This window comes from Syngnathus typhle, linkage group LG3, assembly GCF_033458585.1.
Source record: "Syngnathus typhle isolate RoL2023-S1 ecotype Sweden linkage group LG3, RoL_Styp_1.0, whole genome shotgun sequence".
Classification (NCBI taxonomy): Eukaryota; Metazoa; Chordata; class Actinopteri; order Syngnathiformes; family Syngnathidae; genus Syngnathus; species Syngnathus typhle.
Window position 1 is genome coordinate 3976142 of NC_083740.1, and position 23707 is coordinate 3999848.

General features: G+C 42.7%; 1 protein-coding gene across 2 annotated transcripts in view; it reads left to right on the top strand.

Annotated features, from left to right (window-relative positions):
• Window positions 1-23707, top strand: part of sdk1b (sidekick cell adhesion molecule 1b) — a 141069-nt gene that overhangs the window by 27488 nt on the left and 89874 nt on the right. For both annotated transcript variants that reach the window (XM_061274806.1, XM_061274807.1), the window contains exon 2: window positions 22914-23070. In XM_061274806.1, coding sequence (XP_061130790.1) covers window positions 22914-23070 — 157 coding nt within the window. The remainder of the gene's footprint in view (window positions 1-22913; window positions 23071-23707) is intronic.

The window sequence follows — 23707 nt, forward strand, 5'->3', positions numbered from 1 at the left end:
CCAAGGACACGCTGGAGAGGCTTTCGAAGATCTCAGCATCCCCTGGAAAAAATGGCTGGGCAGAGGGAAGTCTGGGATTTTGATGGGGATAAAATGAAAAGGCCCAGAAGGTATCTTGGAAAAGAATTGAGTGTTCCAGTTTTACTCTAATTTGCTGTTTTTCTTTTGACCAGGTAGTCCAAGAACGATATCACACAAAATCCTCCAATGATTTTTTTTTTGGTTGTTTTTTTTTAGTGCAATATCGAGTGCTCTATTTGGCTCTCAGGAATACCGTGAAATGGTTCCACTTAGATATCAGGAGAACACCTCTCAAGTGTTATTTTTAAAGCCATACATTTCCCAAACAAATTATCTCCTCTGCACCTCTCAAAGGAAATTGAGCTGGGAACATGTTTTTCTGGGTGAAGGATTCTCCGACGCACATGCGTTTACACTCGTTGGCCTTTAGAGCAGCTTAAATGTTGCCTGCATATGTATGAGAGAGAGCTTATAGTAGTCGGAGAGCCAAGAATAACCTCTTTTCTAAACAGAATTCATAAATCATAGTTATTCAAATTCCTGAATCCAGAGCAATCTCAACGACTATTTCCAGCCTCGTGTTATTTCGAGTGAAGCGTTGACATAGTAGCTTTAGACGCCTTTTGTTTCTGCTCTGCTGGACCTTGTTGGCGCTCTAATTTTCCGCTCTTCTGATCGTGTTGAAGAACACCGAATTTTAATTACAATTAGATGTGGTGTGGTCTTGTTGATATATGTGGCAGATTTATAATCAAAGTTACGCTTTGGTGCGTCGTACATTACAGAGGGAGGCGACTTGTTTTGCTTTTTCTGGATTGTCTAAATGACCATGCAGTCGAAAAGTGCCACCTTTTAATTTTGACATAGCACGGCAGGGTTCTGGAAAAAAAATAATTGTTTGACTTTCTCGCCACCTTAGATGCAGAAGGTGGCACCTACTTTTAAAAGCAATTTACCGCTACTCGGAGGAAACGTGTTTAATTGCTTAACTAATGTTAGCATAGCACTAGTTTACTCTCTAAAGACAACTCACGTCAATAATCAATGATAATCGTTTGGGGAAGAAAGCTGAGCTAACAGCTAGCTATTTCGTTACTGTAAATGCTCAATTCAAAACACCACTGTAATATTTTGCAATTATTTTTTTTTTTAACATCTCGTTTCACGCATCTTGAGCTCTAGAAAAGTCAGTCTTTGTGCTTGCGACCGCTCCCCCGAAACCAAGAACGACACCTGCATAATTCATGCAAATAAATCTGCAACTTCTCCCCTTGCCCACCTCCCTACGCCTGTTGAGACCATAGAAGGGAGAATTCGGGGCCAAAGATAGACAGATGGACCCCTCCACCAACCCCATGGTCGATATCTTTCCCACGCCAAGCACCGCCGCTGCCACCGTCCTAATTAGCCTCCGTCGAGGCGTCGCCCTCATCTTTCACCAAGCTCCCAAATCTGTCCGCCCTCTTCACTCCTTACTGCCTCTTTGCCCCTCATTTTCCCGATCAACCTCCTCATGGGCGATTCCTTCCGCATCCCATCCTCTCACAGGTCGCTCTCGTACATGTTGCTGTCTTTATCTCTCGCTTCACTCCATCTGCTTCTATCCACCAATATGGCCGTTTTACCGTGGGCTTTCCCCTCCAGCGTTTATGCTACCGCAAAAACAATTTCTAGTTTTGTACTTATCACACTCGTCACGACTAGAACCCAAAGTCAATGTGGAAGTTTTTTTTTTTTTTCCCCTCATTCCTTCACCAAACTTTTAGTTGGCGTTTTGGTCCCAATTGTATTACATCTGAAGTGTAGTAAAGCTAAACTTATGGTCAGACTCGCACACCACGGGGATGCATTTGACCTTTGGGGTGTCCCTTGTTTTCCTGCTTGACAGGACAAGCTTAAATGAAGGCTCACTAGGGCCCCCCCCCCCTTACCCTGCAGCAAACAAGAAGTGCCGCTAGGCTCGTGTTGTCTCATCGATCCCAAGCACGCATGGACGGGCGCACGCAGACTTGTAGTCACAGACAATGTGGGGGCGGGATAATAACGCTCATTTCTTTGGAACTGTGGGAGGACTTGTACCCTGTGATTGGCTCATTTATCCAAATGCATCGTGGGAGGTCGAGCTGTAACAGGCATATATCATTTTTCTTCTTCTGGGGTTGAAATTTGTAAGAAGTAATTATGCCGGAAAGCGTGCTCACTTTTGCGAAAATGCTGTATTGAATATGTCGGCGGCGGAGTTGATGGAAAGGTCTCTCCCTTCATGTGTGCTACCTGGTGTGACTTTGTGTGTATGTGTGTGTGTGTGTGTGTGCAGCCAGAGAGTTATTTTCCAGTTCAGTTAGAGTGTGAAGTACAAGTTGGCAGATTGCCCAATGCAGGTTCTGTAGTAGAGTCGCAAATGGCAAAGTCACTGTGCGGCTCAAAGCGTTGTGATTCTGCTTTTCCTTTTTTTTTTTTTTTTTAAGATGAAGCACGTGTATGTGTGTTGGGTTCGTCAAAGTTTTCCATTCGTTAACGTCTTCTCCCTCCTGAAGATTTATTATTAGATTGATGGAGGACTGAATATTCTATTGGTTCTATTGTGGGCGTAAATGGGTTGTTTGTCCCTGCAATTGACCGGCGACCAGTCCGGCGTGGAGCCAGCCTCGGTCCCGAAGTTGATAGGCTCCAGTGACTCGTGACCCAAATAAGGACGAGCGCTATAGAAAATAAATGGATGGACTTTTTTTTTCCCATGTCACTGCTGTTGATACATTGACCTGTACAATCTTGTGTTCTGTGTAACTAACTAACTCTCCATTTCAGAATGAATTTATGATCCTTTAAGATGGAGACAAGATTCCATAACAATTGGATTTTCACTTTGACAGTGGAACCAAGTTTGAACATAATCAGCTTATGAGATGAGTCGGTGGGAAAAATATGGAAGGTGGCCATCGTTTGATGACATCACGTGGACACCATAGCAAAATGGAATGATGACTCTTCTTATAATGCGACTTCTTAATTGTCAGAGTTTAACAAAGTTATCAAATGTTAATGGTGAAACTTGAGCTGGTGAAAAATAGCACTCTAAAGTTTGTTAACGTTTGAAACGTTTAAAATGAAACGTTTAGATGCTAATCGTTAGCCAGGGTGGCAGTTCCCATTGTATGTTAGCATTAAGCTAGCAGATGTTTCATTTGTCAATTTAGTGATGAATCAGATTTGTATGATTTGAATTGATTACTTGTTTGTCCCAAAAAAGTTCTCTCTGTATTTGGGCAAATGATTTCCTCTCATCTCCTCACACCGTTCAGAGCTATAAAATACTTTGCCACCTCCGTTTTTATTGCTTCTTTTTATTTGTGTACATTTTGTAGTTGGCAGAAAGAAAAGAGCGAGGATGGAGGCATATTTTTTTCGCAGCCTTGTTTGTACCATAATTCACTTTGCTGTGTCATATTTTGGGCTGCCGTTTCTTTACGGCCTTTCCACAAATGAAACTTGTTAAATATTCTCCTGCGTCGTCAAGCTAATGTTGTTTTCTTCTCTTCTTTTTCTATGCTGGACACCCCGACATATCTGCACCATTAGGTGAGTTCACTTTTTATTATTAAGGCAACACACATTTAAGGGCTCTGACAGTGAACGCATGGCTTTAAGTGCTTATGGCTTATCTCTCTTTTTTTTTTTTTTTAGCCTTATGAAAAAAAAAATTGGCAAAGGCCCAATCCCTGAGTGAAACTCTTTTGATTTATGCATTCATTGCAGTTAGCTGGTACACAATGGAATATGTCTGCAGCCAAAGGGCACTCAAGGGCTTCATCATTTTAATATGTAAAGCTGCTATCCATAGTATGTACATACATTGGCGTTAGCTTAAAAGGCTAACGCCATTATAGTTGGGGGCTATTTCATCATAAACAATGTGCTGTAGGTGTCAAAAGTGAATTATTTATTGGTGTAGCTGGACTTAAGGGCTGAAGTATGACCTAGCTTGAAATCATTTTCCAGCGTATATTGTTGCGTAAAAGAAACGGTGGCCCCAATGCATATTGAATTGTAGCCCCGCTTGGCATAGTGTCCCACTGATTTATGGGATTTAGCCCAAGATGCGCATTTAGTAAACTATCGAGGCACGGGAGATTTACAGAGGGGCCACTACCCCCCTCCCCCCCGTGTAGAAATCAACTCCTTCAGACTGGGCCCGAGGTGTCATTTTCAGCCTCCCAAATTGTTGGTTGGTGTGCAATTGGCTCAAATTTCATGGCTCACGCCTTGACACTGCAAAACAAATATGTACTGAAGCCTTCTCGCCAAGCCAATTCACTGGCACTTTATTGGCAGGAGTTCATCCGCCGGAGAGTTGGTGAATATTTCCGAGATCACTTTAACTTGATGGCGGCGTACTAATTAAATATTTCCGTGATGGATTGCGACGTGGCTTCTTAAGCATTTTTGCTTTATTGCCATCATAAAGCCCCAAAGACCCAAATGTTAATCTGTAGTAATTCCGTTAATGGCAATTAGCATCGACTTTAGCTGATTTCTGGGCGAGTGGGCCGAAAAGGGAGAAAAATCATCGCGGGAGTCATATTTATGCCGACATCATCTTTATTTTCACCAGACAGGCTACTATGACATCGCCCTCTTTGTATGAGTGTTGTTGTTTTTTCTTCCGTCTGAAGCACTTTGGCAGGAGAGAGAGTGTGCGGGGGTTTTAAAAGGATGCCGTACTGGACCGAGACTATGTGTTGCTACGTGTGGGCGTACGTATGGAAAGGTGATGGCACTTTGCCTCACAAAGCATGACTGACTGATGCACTAGAACGGCTCGCAGTCAATCTTCACCCAAGGCTTCCAAATCCTCATTTGGATCAGCACCAAATAAGTCATCGTGTACACGCTTACGGCGTTTTTATCCACCTATCCATCCTGCTTTTCTTCATTCGAGTTGCAGGTAGAGCGGAGTGAACCCTCGAGTGTTTTTGGATTTTTCTTATATTTATGATTCACCAATAAACCCAAACACACATTGAGAAGCAATAAGAAAAGTGGGGGAAAAATTTGCATGATCCACATTTGCAATGTTATCCTCTTGAATATTTGATAGGTTCTGGCTTGGACTATGCACACCCGTTTAGTGGAAATTAGTTTTGCATTATTCTGAGAGTCAAAACCAACGCGATGAAAGTTTCTTATCACTGCTGACGTTCTGGTAAACCCCAAGCGACCTGACCCAGATGTCCAATGAATAACATGACTTTGAAAATTCCTCATTTGTATCAAAAGGGGGCCCAAAATGGGGGGGCATATTCTGGAAAATGGACGATAATTTACAAATATTTGGAGTGCCTTCACACCCAATGTCTAAATGTATCTTGCGATTGGCCGGCGACCAATCCAGTCAAGTGAGATGGACTCCAGCCCTTGTAAGCGACCCAGAGCAGGACAAATGGATGGTCTTTATCTTGGCGTCAACCACATTTGTCTCCCTTTTATCACCCTTCCTCCTTGAAACAATCATCTTCCGCGTCCTTGCTCCCCTTCATTATTTCTTCTTTTGGACACTCCATAGTCAGAGTCTGTTCTGGAAAACTCTCCATTGTGATTCTGCCGTCTTGTTAGCGAGTAGAGGAAGGCGGCGGGCGGCCCGTTTGTTCCCAGTCCACTCTATTCTCTTAACTCGTCTTTGCTTTCTCCTCCTTTGTCTTCTCCTCAGTTCCCTCAACATCCATTCCTTCCTCCCTTCATCTCCTGGCCAGTAGAAATTACTTGTCCTCTTGCTGGGGCGCATCATCAATCCCGTGATTCATTGCGCGTCGCCGCCGAAACGGCACCTGCCTTGATTGAATCGAGAGGGCGCGGGCCTTTGTATCTGCTCGGACACAGCCGGCCGGCCACATGCGTGAGGAATGACTTTGGAATTAACGTTTTTTTGAAAGCCCAGTAAACGCACCGTATTTGTCTGGCCTCCACCCGAGCGGAGTACGTGCTCGCTCTCTCTCTCTTCGCCTCCGTCATGCTCTTTCCATTTGCCGTTCGCCACATCGCCCACGACGAAGAGCTGTTTGCCTGGCCCTCCCACTCTTGTTTTGCTTCCTTTGTCTGGACTTTATCTGTCCATTTACGACTAAAGACTAATGCGAGCGTTAATTTGCGCAGTAGTTGGTCGGGATGCTAGTAATTGGTAACAATCAGAGAAATGGAAGGCTTTGCTAATGCATGTCTCTGGCTCAGCATCCTCTCTGTGTTCCTCGATGGAATTGGCCTTTTAGTTGGATACAATAACTGGCTCTCTGGAGTTCCCGCCCACGTATGAAGTGTGAATTTAAACAACTAAGTGCAGTGGTGCCTTGAGATACGACTTTGGGTCTTTGTGTGACCTTGCTCCTAACTCAAAACGTTTCTCTGTTTCATAGCGCTGATAATAATACTCATTTTAATACCATTCTGTTGAGTATTAACTGAGAGTAAGCGTTCCGAATGTATTTGTTGTTACGGTCATGGTTTTTTTTTTCCGCCTCCATTCATGAGGTTCCACAGAGGCACTGAATTTGTGTCTAATTGATTTAAAAAGTGATTAAAGTGAAGCAGTCTGTTAGCCCTGTCTCCAAGTAACTGTGATTTAACAGTCATCAAGCTATAAAAAAATATTTTATTAGTCTCACCGCTGGGAAATTTACAGAGTTACTGCAGTGAAAGCGTTAGAAGGATGGGGGGCATAATAAAAAGTGATCTATATTAAGACGAGGAAAGAGACATGGGCTTGGAGTGAAAATTATTACATGGTGCAAAGTACTTACAGCTTGGTCTTTGTGAGGTATTCGGGTTGGCGCTTTACTAAACTATGGCAAAGAATCACCCTAGAGAAAGGATATTTGCCACTAAACAACCAAAGGGGTCCAAATCCAAGATGGCGGCGACACAATCAAGTGAGTGGCGTTAGTCATCATGTCATGATTGTCGTTGCATACGCTTTATCCACCTCCAGTCATGACTTACCGTGTAAAATGGCGAACTAGACATTTCTGTAACTCCTATCAACGTGATAAAGTACCAGGAGAATATTCCTGTTATTTGCCTTTCTCCTGAAAATGATGCCAGGCGTAACATTTTTCATTCAATGTTTTCATTTTTCAGGGGAATCACTATATCTTCCATCTAATATTAATATTTACAGCGTAAGTAATAGCTCTTTATTTTGCAAAACGTAGAGTGCGTTACTAATGGATTGGACCACCTCCCAATGCAAGGTTTAATTGCATTAAGTATTCGGAGAAGGATTTCTAGCTTTAGTTATTATCTAATTATGTCGAAATAATGGAGGTCTTTGTTATTATGGTAACTGAAATAGGTGGATTTTCATTTGTGTACTTTTGCTGTCATAGTTTAGCGGCCAATATGATGAATGTGGAATTCAATCTTCATTTTGTGCCGCTCCAATGAAAGCTGAAAGGTGTTGAATGAATCGACAAGCTTTTGTAGGCTTCTCTTTTGTACGTTAGCGTGCAATCTGTTATTCATGTGCGGACGTCGGCTAAACGGAAACTCATTCTGTGTCCAGGTTTGATAAGATTTGTAGACGCGTGTTCACAAGTTTGCTTTTGTGGCTTGCTTGTCGAGAACATAATTGAGTTCTTCGAGGGCTGGGCCGGGCCGGGCCCATCTTTCAGCCATCTTGGCGCTGGGCAATGAGGTCATTAGTGTCAGAAGAGCAGTTGATTGGACTGATGAGCATTTAACCCAGGTCCATCTCTCGCAGTGATGTCATTCTCCTCACATTATTGATCGGTTGCTGCCCCGTTCAGTCAGTTCGAATAAAACCCGCATGATAAATAGCACAGAGGCAATCGGACACTAGCGTGGGTTTATTTGCCGAAACGTAAAGATAAGAATTGCGTAGACGATGTCTTCCGACAAACATTAACGGTCACGCACACACTACTCGTTGGGGTGTTTAAACCAGTCGATAGGTAATCAGCTTGGCGGCCATGTAACCCAAAGTAATTCCCTCCTTACCTCACTGCTTGGTCCTGTGAATTAAAGAGCTGTCAAATATCACCGCAAATTGGAATCCTCACTCACTCAGATCATCTGACACGCCGCACCAACTGGCAGCAGACAAACATTTATCAACAATCCATTTTCTACGCCGCTTATAAATATCCGCCAGGCGTTGGACATCTCGGATGACTCCAAGCGGGTGAGGTTAGTTTACACCCAGGACTGATTACCTCTCAATAGTAGGGCAATCTGTAAATGTGACTACCCTTTCACTGTAAAAGCCATCATTGTTCTTGCCCTTTTTCTGTGTTCTCTAGAAAGGGCACCGGGACACAACTGGAGGGAAGAAATTACAATTTCGGTGCTAGTACGAGATTTTCTAATTCAAACCTGACTTCCAATTGTGCCAATTACCAATTGTTGGGAGAGAATTTAGACAGATGACGACGGATGGAGATATAGATACACAACGGATAGCCAAAGACGCCAAATGCAAAGTCAACACACTGAGAGGAGTGTGTTATTATGATATGGACCAAAGGACAGGAGTGACATGGAAAGAGGAAAGACGTGTGGAGGAAAAGGTCAGAAGGTCAGAAGGTCAGAGCCTGAATCCATTCAACTGGAAAACCGTGATGTTGTTAGACTCTCATGTCATTGGGCTTCCAGCTTCTTTGAATCTGCTTGAGGTTCGACCTTGCTACGTTTAGTCCAAAAGATAACACAGATCGTCAACTGATATTGAAAGAGTAGCATAGCAACGGAGAAGACAAAGACGGTGAGGAAAAAGAACTGATAAAAAATAGTGACGCAGTCTGTATGGTAATGGCGTTCTCCTCAACATTCCGTTCAACCTGACTTGTTTTCGCTAATACAATGCTTCCCGTCAGTCGCTCTTGTGCAACCTTATTGTCTTTTCGAGTTAATTTCGGCCTTGCTCGACTTGGCTCGGCTTGTCTCGCCTGCGCAAACGTTGAATAACAATCAAGTCCATTTTTGCGCAATGTGATGAAAACAGAGGCCTCATTCATTTCTACCAAAATCCATTGTTTCATCTCCTGATATTGTGTCAGCAAAGTTTTGCATCTTCATCTGTCAAGTCGCTTTCATTGCTTTCACTGCAGACATTTTTTTAGGGGGGGGGGGGGGAATGCATTCAGAGATAAAAGAACCCAAGCAAGCGAGTTATTTTTATTTTTTTTTCACGCTTAAGTAAGTTTGATTATGGATACTGTTGTCGTTATCTGCCTAATTGGACACACTAGCTGTAGCGTTAAATGCTACAGTCTCACTGGCATGTGTAAATGTGTAGCAGCTAATTAAAAGTGTTTACCTCGTGGCTGCGTTTTGTTTCTTTAGTTACGTGATGTGGTTACTCGGACTCGGCTGAGCGTCGAGTGCCTGTCCTTATGTGGGCAAGATTATTTTTTTTTCCACTCTGCTTCTTTGTCCTGCTCGCCACGCTGCTCCTATCTTAACGGGATCAATTTCCACTCGTTGCGCTCTTCACATTTGACCTCTGATTGACTGGCGATCAGTCCGGGTTGTGCTCGGCCTTTGCGCGAAGTTGATGGATCGATGGAATGTTGAGGACAGACATGTGAAACAAGGAACCTGCACCATGCATCTGTTCATTCCTTTTCCATACTGCTTATCCTCTTGACTGTCAGGGGAGGCTGGAAGTCATCCCAGCTGACTTGGACGAAAGACGGACACCTTGTGATCGTCGTTTTGGCGATCAAGCGGTGGAGACCAATGATTCAGATCAAGTAGCCGATCATTCCATCATAGTTCTTCAGGGTTGGATAAATGCAATGATTGAGACTTTTATGAATGGAATGTGTGCTCCAGTTCTGTTGCGCTCACACCTAAGATGAGCTGGATCGCTCTGAATCATCTGAAGCCCGCCCGGACGACTAGAATAAAAGGGCACTGCGTTGTTTCTATCAAATGCCGTCAGACTGTATCCGTTCTTTGAAAGCGTGCTTGGAAAGCTAAGCATACTTCATATATTTTATTAAGAGGTTTAATTAACATTTATTTGACATACCACAAAAAAACACGTTGACAAAACCACAACAAAGTCTTCGAGTAATTTATTGCCACTCCCGGTTAAAAGTTACTGTTCAACAAAACATAAAACCAGAAGAATTACACGTGTACTAAAACCGCTAGCTTAATGCTAATGCCAATGTTATGGGAAATGCATATATAAACGTTTAAGCAAAAGATATTTGAATACAAATGTGCAGCAATGCATTTACATACTGTGGACGATCAATAAAACAATTCTCATATTTTTTTCCTTTGCGAGGAGCTGAGACTTCTATACAGTGCTGGACAGATGTCAATATACAGCAGTTATACAACCATTATGTTATTATATTTCATATCCATTATATTACATTTATGTGTAACCAAGTCCAAGATCATAGATAGTTTTATTATAAAAACATCCAGACAAGTTTTTGGTGAAACTTATTCATGTGATTTCCTGTCATTACGATTTGCAAAGATGATTTGAGACGTGCGTGATCCGAGTTGGAATAGAAAATGAATTACGGTTGATCTCAAAAGGCTTTTGACTTAAAAAGCTATTCAGGCTTCTAAATAAAATCCAATCAAAGTGAAGGAGACTTATTGATCACGCTTAATTGTGTAACCCACTTGAAATTGCATTCCGCCGTTATGTGTACTTACATTTCTTTGTGAAATTATTATTATGTAAATATTGACTTTTATTCAAGAATGTAAATCAGGAATGCGAGTCATTGCTGTTTATTGACCACTTCAATAAGCCTCGGTGAAAACACGAGGAAAAGACAAAACAACAGCCTTTCACTGACTGCCATTCAGTCGGGACGTGCCGCAATGAGAATCCAAGCCCGCTTGATCGAATCTCAAGTGTGATTAGAGCGTGCATAGCTGCATTATAAGTAACTTACCCCCCCAGAGAACGGTAGCGCCGCGTTTGTGTGCTTGACGTTTGGTCGAGGCTAATATGGACTCCGTCTAACGAGAACAAAATTGCTTCACGCCGCCAAACCCGCGAGGGATGACTTCAATGTTCTGACGAGCATGTCTCCACTTAAAAGGCTGCCACACGCACGCACGAGCTTTGTTGTGGTATTCCCAGACCCCGGCGCTCGAAGCAGGCATACGTTAAATTGCGCCTTGCCCTTCCATTATTTTGCGTTCAATGAGTTTGCCATTCCGATAAAAGGTGCCGATGTGCTCGAGCGCGTGTCTATGCGCTGTCACCAAGCAGATTGTCCCATATCTCATCATGGCGTGGTCGCGGGGTCAGGAGGGAAGAGGCAGCGCTGGCGAGGTGGGTCCGGCCAGCTTGACGTGATATAAAAGCCTGTCAAGTGAAGACAGGAAGTGTCACCGCGTGTGTGCGCATCTGTTGTGCCAGACAGAAGGGACGCTGATAAGTGTCGGGACGGGCGGGGGATCGCCAGGGCCTGATTGAAGGGCGGCTGGAAAGGTCAAAGTCAAAAGTCGGCCCGAGATGCTGAGAAGTGCTTAGTGATTGAGGTGTGATCGTAAAAAAAACGAAGCTGCATAATGCGCTGTCTTGCACAAACTCTATGTTGTAATTCACTTCAACCTAATGAATGTTCTACTTAAGCCAAATGCAGTGTTGGTTCTTCCTCTTAACTCTTACATAGTGTTCAGTCAGCACACATAAAACGTCCAATTGGGCCAAGAATATCGATATCAAAATATGAATATATTTGCTGATGTCTTTTTTTTGATTCATCGGGGTCTGCAGAAATAATTGTAAACAGCCCTTAAAGGCACTCAAGGTAATGTTAGTTGCGAGTTTCAACCGGCTTTTTTTTTTTCTTTCTTTTCTTAAAACATGATCCTTGTTGAGATGATTTGATAAAATTCGTTTACCCTTTGGTGCTTTGTGAGCTGAGCAGGTGTGAGCACAACCGGTTGTTGCTCTTGGATACTTACCAAAAACATCAAGACTCTCATGATTCCTAACCAATGATCGTCTTAAAAGCAAGGTCGAGCAGTTCTTTTTGGTAAACAAAGCAATATTTTTTTCTGCCTCGGTTTTTAGTGTCGAAATGCTTTATCGCCCTTGCTGCCTCATCACAATGACAACTCACTGCGATGCATAACTCATAGCGCGATTAGTCGTTACTTTGTTGTTAAATAAGAATACTTTTGTGTCCAAAAGCTCGGTTGTGATAAATTGCGACGTTTCTACCTCTGACAGCGTGATGAACATTGAAAAAGAAAAAAAAAGAATTTCTGCTTCCATATCTCCAAATGGTTCTCAGCCGTGATATACTGCATCAGTCAACTCTTCTGGGGGAAAACACACAAACATTATGCAAACGTTCCGTGAAGCGTTTGATTCCCTGGCATCCGAGGTCACGTTTATGAAGTTGGCGGATGTTTTTTTTTTTGCATGTTTACTTTTGGCGAGAAGTAAAAAAAAAAAAAAAAAGCCTCCTGAGCCAATATTTAGCCGCCAATGTGCGTAAACTGCTGCAGAGTCAGAGCCTGGAAGAGCAACCGCAGAGTGGGCTGGTTGAGCTGCCAGCCCCCCCATCCACCCCCTCACCCCACCGACGAGCTTGATTAATTAGACCTCGACTTTGTTCGTGTGATATTTGGAATCGGTATACAAGCACGGCAACGGTTAGGAGCGCAGTTGGAGGGATATTCACGCGGCTTAGTGTACCTGTTGGCTTTGCTCGGGCTCTTTTGCTTTCCTCTGAATCAACATCCACTGTTTGTGCTTATCTCAGCCCAATATCTGGGACTGTAGCAATGCTCCTGCTTTGTTTTCATATCCTGCTGCGTTGTTGTTTGCAGCTAGCATCGTGTCAAAGTGCCGATTTGCATATTTGGGAAAAAATTGTTTTAAAATGGAAAGAAATTCCTCACTTATCTGTACTTCCTTATGCATGTTAGAATGACCAGGGTACGGCCTAAAAACTGATAAATGGATTAATTGATCGCTAGCATTATTTCAGAAATGGAGTGTAGGGCTTTCACTCATATTTTTCGAATTTGTTATTTTATCAATTATTCGATTAATTGGATAAAAAAGTGTACAAATGTATTTTTAATTGATTGGTTGGTAGCTACTTTTCTTTTTTCTAAAGTGCAGCAAAGTGTTTCTATTGTAGCAGATTCTTGCAGCCCTATTAGAAAAAAGAAAAAAAAACATTGTTCATTAATTTGCCCCAAAATTCAAATTTCCTGATAGTGGCTACTTCCAGACATCACAACCCTTTCCATGACATATTTCTGATGAGCCTTTTCCACCAAGAGACAAGATAATAGAAGCTGTTTTCACTTTTGTTGTTTGAAAACCACAACCCATCTGAAGAAATCAGAAAATGGGACAAAAATAGTCAAATATACGCCAGCGACAAGGTGAAAAAACATGTTGTGTTTTTCTTCGGAAGCAAGCACAAAGACTTCCTTCCTTTCTTTTTTTTTTATTCAGAAAAAGACGGAAAATTGGAAATATTGATAATTTACGTTTTTGTGTTTTTTTGTGCCTGGTGAGGCAGCCAAGACATTTCCTTTCGACTTTGTATATTTCTGCAGCTGAGGTCAGATGAGTCATATTTGTTAAATCCAGTCAATAACAGCAGAGAGGGTTTGGTGTTGACTCCTTCGTGGACCCAGTGAGTAATGCTTTATCCTTGAAGATAGTAATTATACGCCACCAAAAAAAAAGCCTCCTTCACTTGATGACAATTAGAGGTAGTCTTGCCAGAACATCTTTGGTTCCTTTCCATCAAATTCCGTTCTTTTCACAACAAAGTGTTCACACACTTCACTTGACCCGCATTCTGTCACTGCGTTCACACCTAACCAAACAAACCAACCCGCAAAACAAATTCCTAAGGAGTACTTGTTTGAAAGCAACCTGAAAAAAAAGGACAAATGAATGTGAAGGCAGACTAGATAATAATGGTTCCAGGAGATCTGCCAAAATCACGATGGTGGCATCGTGACACAAGTGCGTCCTACTCTGCGTCTCCTGAAAAAAAAAAAAAACGCTCCTGTTCATTTATCAACTTTGTTTATCATGCAAACTGATAAGCCTCGCAGACAGACTGGCAGATGGCCTGCATGTGAAATGACTTTTTCCTTCTTTTTCCAATAACTTCATATGATATATTCCATTCCTCTTCTCTTTACACATTGCACCGCTCTCTCTCTCTCTCTCGCACTTGATTGCTCCTCCGCCCACTCTTCTGTTGCATTACTTTCCCACCCTTTATGCTCCATCCATCTTCACCGGCAGCCAATACAGGAACTGTTGGTAGAGGGCCATTTTGCGTGAATCTGAGCATTGTTGCGGTTCTCCTGTTAGCTATTCATGAGCAAACCCGGCTCAGGTCTGCATACTTGATTGAATGCGGATATAACCATTGAAAAGAAGCGTGGGAGATTACCTATTTATCACAATCAGGCAAAGTAAAGCCTTAACTGCCACTATTTTGGTTTTGCACAAACCCACGGTTCATTGGTTATGTCTGCCGAGTTTCCGCTATGATACTTTTGGTTTAAACGCGCAGTATTGCCTTTTCGCTTTGGTTTTGAGGGGCTGGTTTTCCACAAAAAAAGTTGTTGGGAGCGCCACGAAACCTCTCCGACGTCACCGTTGGGGTATTATAACGAGACACTGCCGCGTCCACGACAACAGGATAAGATGACGTTATCGTTGGATTACTTTGGAAGTGTGACAAATTTGACGGACCACTGAGCTACTGGCAGTGGTTTGTGTCGCCCCTGCCAGCGGTACACACGTAAAATAAAAATCGGATCCTTTCCGGCTCCATGCCAGACCCGTACGTCGAAAAAAGTTTGTTGGAAATCCAAAGGCGTGTAAGTTTCCACCATCCGACCAACCAACGTCGGTGCCATCGCAGACATAGCGAATAATCAATCAGTGACTGATGCCTTGGTCAGTCTGTGCTCTCGGTACCTTATCTTTCAATTCAAAGGTTTCACAGCCTGTCAAGTGTTTGATACACTGCACGCATCCACTCACCACATTGACTTACAAATTGCAAGAAGTGAGGAGATGAAACTCTGAACTTTGAATTCTACACCGTCTTTGAAGTCTCTCTCTCTCTTTCTCTCTCTCTCTCTCTCTTTCTCTCTCTTTCTCTTTCTCTCTTTCGCTCTCTCTCTTTCTGTCTTTCTCTCTTTCTCTCTTTCTCTCTCTCTCTCTCTCTCTCTCTTTCTCTCGCTTTCTCGCTTTCTCTCGCTTTCTCGCTTTCTCTCTCTCTTTCTCTCTCTCTTTCTCTCTCTCTTTCTCTCTCTCTTTCTCTCTCTCTCTTTCTCTCTCTCTCTCTTTCTCTCTCTCTCTCTTTCTCTCTTTCTCTCTCTCTCTTTCTCTCTTTCTCTCTTTCTCTCTTTCTCTCTTTCTCTCTTTCTCTCTTTCTCTCTTTCTCTCTCTCTCTTTCTCTCTTTCTCTCTTTCTCTCTTCTCTCTCTTTCTCTCTTTCTCTCTCTCGCTCTCTCTCTCTCTCTTTCTCTCTCTCGCTCTCTCTCTCTCTCTCGCTCTCTCTCTCTTTTTCTCTCTTTCTCTCTCTCTCTTTTTCTCTCTTTCTCGCTCTCTCTCTCTCTTTCTCTCTCTCTCTTTCTTTCTCTCTCTCTTTCTCTCTCTCTTTCTCTCTCATTCTCTCATTCTCTCTTTCTCTCTCTCTTTCTCTCTCTCTCTCTCTCTCTCTCTCTCTCTCTCTCTCTCTCTCTCTCTCTCTCTCTCTCTCTCTCTCTCTCTCTCTCTCTCTCTCTCTCTCTCTCTCTCTCTCTCTCTCTCTCTTGCTATAAAGTTGAACAAAGAACACGTACGTAAATATGTTATGGAAATGCCATTACTTATACAGTCTATATCTTACCGAATATCCCGAGAGCAAAAACAGAAGAAAGTTCTCTCAGTATTTCTCTCCCACGATAAGAGACATGAAAATGCCGGAAAGTAATGTAGCCCCCGTCTCCTGCTTGTTAAACTGGGACAGCCGAGTGCTGTTAATGACGTCTCGGTGTCTGCAAGAGTTCAAGTGCACCTTGAAATAAACACAACTCGAGTTTGTCTCAAAGTGTAGTGGTGACAGCAATCTGATTAAAGATACTCCGAGTAGCTATCACTTAAAAAAAATAAAAATAAAATACCCTTCACAAGTTCCATTTGCATACATGCAAAATAAAACCCACCTCAAAATAGAAATTCCTAACATAACTGCTTTTTGTGAAATAAGAAAAAAGATTCCAATGAGCGTCTCTCTGTGCGTGTTCCTCGTCATTAGCAGTTGTTGGCTGTTACTAGAAACAACTGCGCCGGGAATCGCGGTTGACCTTCGTACGTCGATACGTTTTGTGTGTAAATGCGAATGAGAAAATCGCAAAGTCGTTCTTTCTTTCGGAAGGACATCTTTCTTTCAGGATTTCGATCGAGAAAACTGTTCGTTGAGTTAGTTTTGATCTACTTTTTTCGAACTACGGTAACTTAACACTCCGCATCGAATCGATTACAAGGACATGTGCTTTTGGAGTCTTATCAGTTTTTCTTTCGTACCAGACAGCATCAAAAATGGCAGAAAAGTACGCAGCAAGTGGAAGAAGAAGGTCGTAGAAGTGAAGCTTAAAACGCTTCTGTTACTCTCCTGCCCACGTACTGTAGCTAACAGGTAAATAGCAATGCCCGAGGATGCACGGTGTGTTTTGAAAAGAGAAGCGAGCGAGTGGGCCAGCTCAGGAAAAAAAAAACTAAATCAATGCTATCCTATGCTCGAGATGGAACTGAGATAAACACAAGGCAAAGGTAATGGAGACCGATGAGGAGCGACACGATAAACGTCTGAAAATAGACATAAAATAATGGCCGTTGCGGACTAACATTCAAAATGGATGATGGACACCGGAGCCTCGCTATTGGATTTTGTAGGCACCTCAGCCGATATTACTCATCGCTGTTTGTATCGTCGGGTGACTGAAAAACGGTGCGTTGTCAAACTGTCACGACCAATAAAAAGAGATGCTTGAAGTTTTTGAAAATGTTGCAGTTTGAAGGACTGACTTTGGATGACGTCCCACGTGAGGAATGCGTAAAAGCCGTACAGCAAATCTCCTGCATTCATATATAACAGCTGCGACGCAAATAGAGCACCGAATGTTATCCGAAAATGCACACATCCAAAACACAAGCTACCTCTCCTACTTGGCAGACGCTACTGGAGATGACAGCCACGAAAAAAACGGCTTCTACCCACATGCCATCAGACCTCTGAACGAATGACATCACAATCTGTCAACCACACCGTGCGATATTTTTTTTACGTCTATAATCTTGCTCACTTCAATGTTTACGGTGTGCAATACGGCTGCAAGCCACTGCACAATTTTTTTTTTTTTTTTTGCACAAACTAAACTAGTACAACTGCCAAGCTCAAATAATACACTGACCTTTTTTTCCCCCCACTTATTTTAATTACGAGTTTTAAAATGTTCTTATATACATTACCTCCTCCGTTTTCTCCCTTTCATGATATGAAATTTGCTTTTAATTATCTTTTTTCTATTTTTGTTTCTTTGAGGGACCATCTAAGTAAGAATTTTTGCTCATTTTGACTTTTTTTTCTCGTTCTTTTTTTGACTTTTTTTTTTATTAGTGCCCCCACTAGTCTAAACACAACATTCTGATAAATATGGAATATGAGTTAAGCCCAAATATTCACCTGTTTTATCCATCACGGGGGCGGCCATTTTGCCACTTGTTATTGATCGAAAATGACATCACATTGCCAGGTCTCAGGTCACAACCAATCACGGCTCACCAATTTTCTGAAGCTGTGTGTTTCGACACAGAATCTATTATTTTTTTAATATATATATATTTTTAGGTTGAGTTCCCCTTTAAGGCTTTTAATGTTGCGCTATAGCATGAAGCCATGTCTCGGTTATTTCCTCGCAATTACCAAAAGGCCACAGGCAATTCCAGCCATGCCTATTCTCATTTCATTGCGATCCACTGCCATGGCACGAAGCTATTCGGCAGGAATATTTTGCCTTTCTGTGCACAACACCCACACGGGTGAAATGTGCTGCGATGATGACGACCTCTCTCAAACAATCACATAAGACTCCAGCGGCGGCGTCCACCGAGGGCCTTCTCCGCTGGCCTAAGCATTATCAAAAGCAACAACCTTTCATAAAATGGTATTATTCGGTCTTTTCTCTTTCATAACTTGTCTCGACTGTATCCTATCCGGTTCTCCAAGAGCATCCATTGCTTTCTCTCCCCGCCGTCCTACTTCTTGTTTGTTCGGATGACCTCCCCTCCACCCAAGCACTTTATCGCCGTCTGCTCTGCTGGGCTGTAACGGCGATACCCCTTGGCGCCGCTCTTGCGATCTCCACCTTCAATAATGAATGAGAGGATACAATTCGTCAATCACCTCACAAGCAGGCAGGCAACAATGTGCAAGGTCAGGCCAGTGGCAGCTGTCAGAGGGGCGATATGATTGGTGCCCGAATACGCACGAGAGCGAGCGAGCGAGCCAGCGGGATGGATGGATGGGGTACTTTAGTGAGGGCAGGGGAAAAAAAAGAAAATAGAACAAAAAGAGGGGATGAAGTGAGCTGGCTTGAAATGATCCTCCAAAGAGGTGAGACAAGATAAGGATAATTAAACAACAGCCCGAGCAACGGAGAGAGAGAAGCCAGGCCAAAAATACACTCGACTCAGCCTGCCCGACCAACCTCAAGGTTAGACATGGCTTTCTGTTTTTTTTCTTCCGTGTGTAAATGTTGAATGGCATGGAGATCGGAGTCAGACCCAGATCTGGGTTAGCGTGTGTGGAGCCCAGGGCGATAGCGTTGAGGTTGTGTGATGATTGTGTGATGATTGTGTCCGACAAGGACGCCGCCCCCGAGAACGAGTTGCTATTGACCCCACCCACTCAACACAATTAGACCGGCACACGCCATCCACTTGTTCCCAACATGTTTTAATGAGGACATGTAAAGTGTTGGGGTGTATGTGGGCATTGGGGAAGATCAAAACTAAGAATTCATTAGTGTGTGTCACTCCAAAGTGTGGAAATATTTTCACAGTCACTTGTGTACTGTGCACAACTTTCCCTCTGTGGAGTCTTTGGTTGCAGTGGGAGCTATTTATTTCACTCTCTTCCAAAAGAACAGACGTCAGACTAAAGGACAAGGTATTTGAGACTCTGAGGTTTTTCCTTTTTTTTTTTTTGTTTTTCTTTTGCATCAGCCACAACATTAGATAAACGTTAGGTACTTTTCCCCATTGTAACGAGATCCAGTACAGGAGCTACATAAAATAAATAAGTAAGTAAGTAAGTAAAAATACAAATGATTTTTTTAAAAAATAATTTTATTTAATTAATAAAACATAAAAATATTTCAAAACTATTTAAATTGTTTCTGAAACGTAAAAAAAATTATAATCAATCTGACATTCATGCTTAGAAAAAGCAACACAGACTAGCTAACAAGCTAGCCACTTAACAGCCAGCTAACTCCGCCCTAAAACGAGTTGATGGCGACCCCTTGGAGACTAAAATAATACCCGCACCTCACATGCATACTTTGCATTGGTATCATAAAAATACCCTGCAATATTTGCAAATATTTGATAGATCAAGCCCACCTACAACGTGTCAATAAGCGTTTGGGAAAGGATAATGTTGTGTTGGAAGCATCATACAAGTAGACCTAATGAAGTGACACTTGACTGTCAATTTCATCAATTAAAAATGAGAGAAAACACAATTTCATAAACAATGCAGACGCAGTTTACCAATTGGTCAGTTCCTCACTTTTACGGTCCAATTTGTGTTCGCGTCCTCTGCATAAAAAAAACTTCAAGACGGCGGCCCCGACTGTCGGCTCACGTCTGATGTGAGCTCGTCAGGCGATCAGAGCCGACAGTATCGTGTAGCATTTGTGTGTTCTCTAGCAGATGTGCCCTGCAGTGTGGCCCACCTCTTACAAATGTCACTGAGCACAGTCTCTTCCATTTGATTGCTTCTCTCTCTTTCTCTCTCTCTCGCTCACATATGCACTATTAGTGTATTGTTAAAAGCAAAGAATGTTTTAAATACTAAATTATTTTAGGTCACAACTGCAGCATTGCTTAAACTAAATACTAGAACATGATTGCACTGGTCAATACCTCAAGCCATACATAGATGTAAATGGAGCAGACAGCGAGGAGTAGCTGGAGGGAGCTGATTGGTTGACGCAAGGAACCAGGCGAACGAAAAATGAGACAAGAACACAGGGAAAACAAGAAACCAAAGTCTACTCCAGAGATCCGGAACTTCCTTTGAGTTGAATTGAATGATTTGAGTCACAAGTGTAGACAGAGCGCAAATTCAACTCTTATCTGAAAGCAACGTAGTCAAAAATGTGACTATTCCGCCCGACGACACCCGCTTTTTTTTTGTGTGCGGCGTCTTCGCTAACTTGTGGCCTGTTCTGACATCTGTCGATCAGAGAGTCGGGATCAGTCAGTCACCCGTCGACTCTGATCTGATAGCTATCAGTCAAAGCTTATGGTGAGCGTGATAGAAGCCGGCGCCTATGGATCTCGGGAGGAAAGAACGTGAAATCTCTCGCTCTGCTCTTTTAAAACAGCCGGCGTTATCGTTAGTCATTTAATGATAATAATAGTGCGGCCTTTACCCGCAATTTGGCAATTGTCGGAATAGATAAGAGGATGCGACTTCCAGCCGCAAGCCCAGGAAACGTTCTGACCACCCAGGAATCGAGCTTCTCATCCTCCTTCCGGCCTAATGAAACTTGTTGATTAACACTTAAATGTATTTATCACTTTGCTTTCGATGAAAGTGTATCTGATTTTGACACGGGCACGATCCAGTTCACCAGTGGAGTCTCGCCTTTATTACGTGAGTAATTAAAGGTAGCATGAACAGCATTGGTTCTAATATTCGCTTTGGTCTTCATCTAACCATGACCGAATCCATCATCATCAGCCTCTTTCACCTTGCATCGTCTCATTAATTGCCTTTCCCCCCCCTATTTCTTTCGGCGTGCTGTTAACGGGCAAAAACTTGAACTCCTCCCTTCCCCAACCGCCGCGTCGCTCTAATTGCGTGTTGTAAATGACTGTTAAAACAAGTGCAGGCAGATTTATTAGATCAAAATGGACTAGAACTCATTTGCACCCGATAATCAAAAAGTCTTCTGCGGCGGGGAGAAAAGTGCTTAGCCAAACAAATTGCTACTGCTTATTAAAAGTCAAATTACATGTCATAAAAAGACTGATTTCGGTATTTTGCAGCAAAAGCGTGTGCAGCCAATCAGTATTCATCGTAGGCGACAATCAATTCTGTCAGGCCGCTTCCCCCGACGGGTGTAGATGAAGTGATTTTTCGAGGACGGCTGCCCCCAAGGGTGACCTCTCCCACTCAAATTCATTAACGCCACGTGAATTTTACCTTCCTATTCTTCTTGACTCTCCTGTTAGTCAACGGACAATGGAAAAAAAACAAGGCCGACCTCGAGTCTCGGCACATTTTGACCCTGATTTTCCATGGTTTGGACTAGCTGGTTTAGGCATAATGGCGGAGAGACGTTTGTTGACATCGGGCGACAAACACAGCCGTTAGCTGACCTTGCTCCTTTCAGATGCTTGCTAGCGTTCGCCGTCTCCATCTGTCATTCCTAATGGACTTGGCTTTAAAGCGCAAGGTAGGATTAAAGGGCCACGAGGAGTAAAGCGCGCTAGGAAGAAAGTGCAGATAAGTGAAAATCGCTGGGGCACTTCAAAAACATCCACATGCTTCTATTTTTATTTTTTGCAAGCGGGCCTGCCTTTCTTAGACGAGTCACCGGGTATGATAAACCGTTAAGGTTGCATCCTTGCCGAGCACACACACACACTGGCTCACGTATAAATCAAGCGGAGATGGAACATTTCCCCCGTGAGCATAGCAAAGGCAGCTATCAATCCAAAGTAGAGGGGCAACTCGAGATGGAGAGAAGGGAGGGAAATGTGGCCCCGGGATCTCCACTGGGAAAAGGAGTGTGGGAGCGAATGCAATGGACGCTGAATGAGAGGGCTGCTTAGAATGAGGAAGAGTGAAACACTTTTGACCTTAAAAGCACCTGCTGTATCAAATTACTTACTGCTGGAAAAAAGATCCACTTGGGTGGTGATCAAAAAGTTACTTGAGATTATGGCAATTATTTTGATAAGGAGGTGGTGGGGCTGTTAGAAAAAATATGAATTACGGTAAAAATTGAAATCACGATTACTAGTCAAACCAAACGATTGTAAAACAAGAACATGTAAAGAAAATATATTAAGATGCATTTTTTGAAATATGATAATGTAAGTTAATGGACCAAACGATGCAAAAAAGTACTGTATCAACAAACACTGTCCATTAGATATGAATGCATATTAATAATCGTTTCTTTTTTACAATTATGCCAATTTGGAGTGTAATAATTGTGGAGTGTAATAATTGTAATTGAATTTCCATTAGTTGCACAAGTTAGATACCTTCCAAGACTTTGTTTTTATCTTTTTGTCTAAAATAAATGCTTGGAACTTTTCCGTGTCAAAAAATCTGTCGTCCATTTCAGCCCAAGTTGCAGTCAAACAAAAAAGTGATATCTTTTTGGACAGTTAGACGCTCCAGAGTGAATCATTTGATGTTTATGTCTGGCCGTTGCGGGAATTCATCCATTTATTGGAATCGCAAGTGACAGTTTGTCACACTTTGGATGAATCCTGTGATTTTGCACCTTCATGTGCTGTTGACTAATACGCACCTGCGGCCTCATGGCTTTCCGTTGCACGTTCAACTTTGTCCTTATCCAAATATGACTTCTCTTTGTGTCCGTCAGAGGTGGCGCCCTACCTGCGAGGGGTCGGCCTGGAGCAACAAGTGGTGCTGGAGGGAAACAGACTGGTGCTGACCTGCTTGGCTGGAGGCAGTTGGCCGCTGCAGTACCGCTGGTCTCTCAACAGCAGCAACATCACCGACTGGACGCCGCAGTACAGGTCAGCTGCCGCCAACTGGCCGACTCGCTCTCGTCGGGCTAATGAGGTCCAAAACGTTTCTGTCAGTTTATATCAAATAGCAAAAACGTCTCACATAATTGCAGCCCAACATTTAGAAGTGCACCATTCCACAATTCTGTCTTTCTCCTTGTCCCGTGTTTTGTGTAGTAAGAGCCAAGGCTGACAGAATCAAGTGCTTTTTTGTCATCGTTTAAAATAGCGATAAACTTGGGAGAGCCGATCTACTCGGGTGAGGAAGCAGGAGGTGTTGCGTAACACGTTGGACCGCTCTCAACGTTTTGGCAGCTGTAGTTTGATGAGGTCGGCAACACGGCAGATTGGCAGGGCGCTGTGTGTGTCGTATTTGCGCTGCTGTCAAAATTTATAACACGTCTGATGTGAGGACAAACACCAGGGAGGACGGAAAGCTGCAGGATCTTTTTTAAAAAAAAAATTTAACGAGTGCGTTTTACCTCCGGTTGTTCAAAGACAGCTAAAAGCAACATCTTCGGAATTTCTATTTCTATAAATTGACCTTGTTCTTTGAAATTTTGCAATTTAAAATATTCCCGGGCAAGAAAATATTTAATTAATAATAATACAATACGTTTTTAATCTTTCCCAAATATTTTTTTTA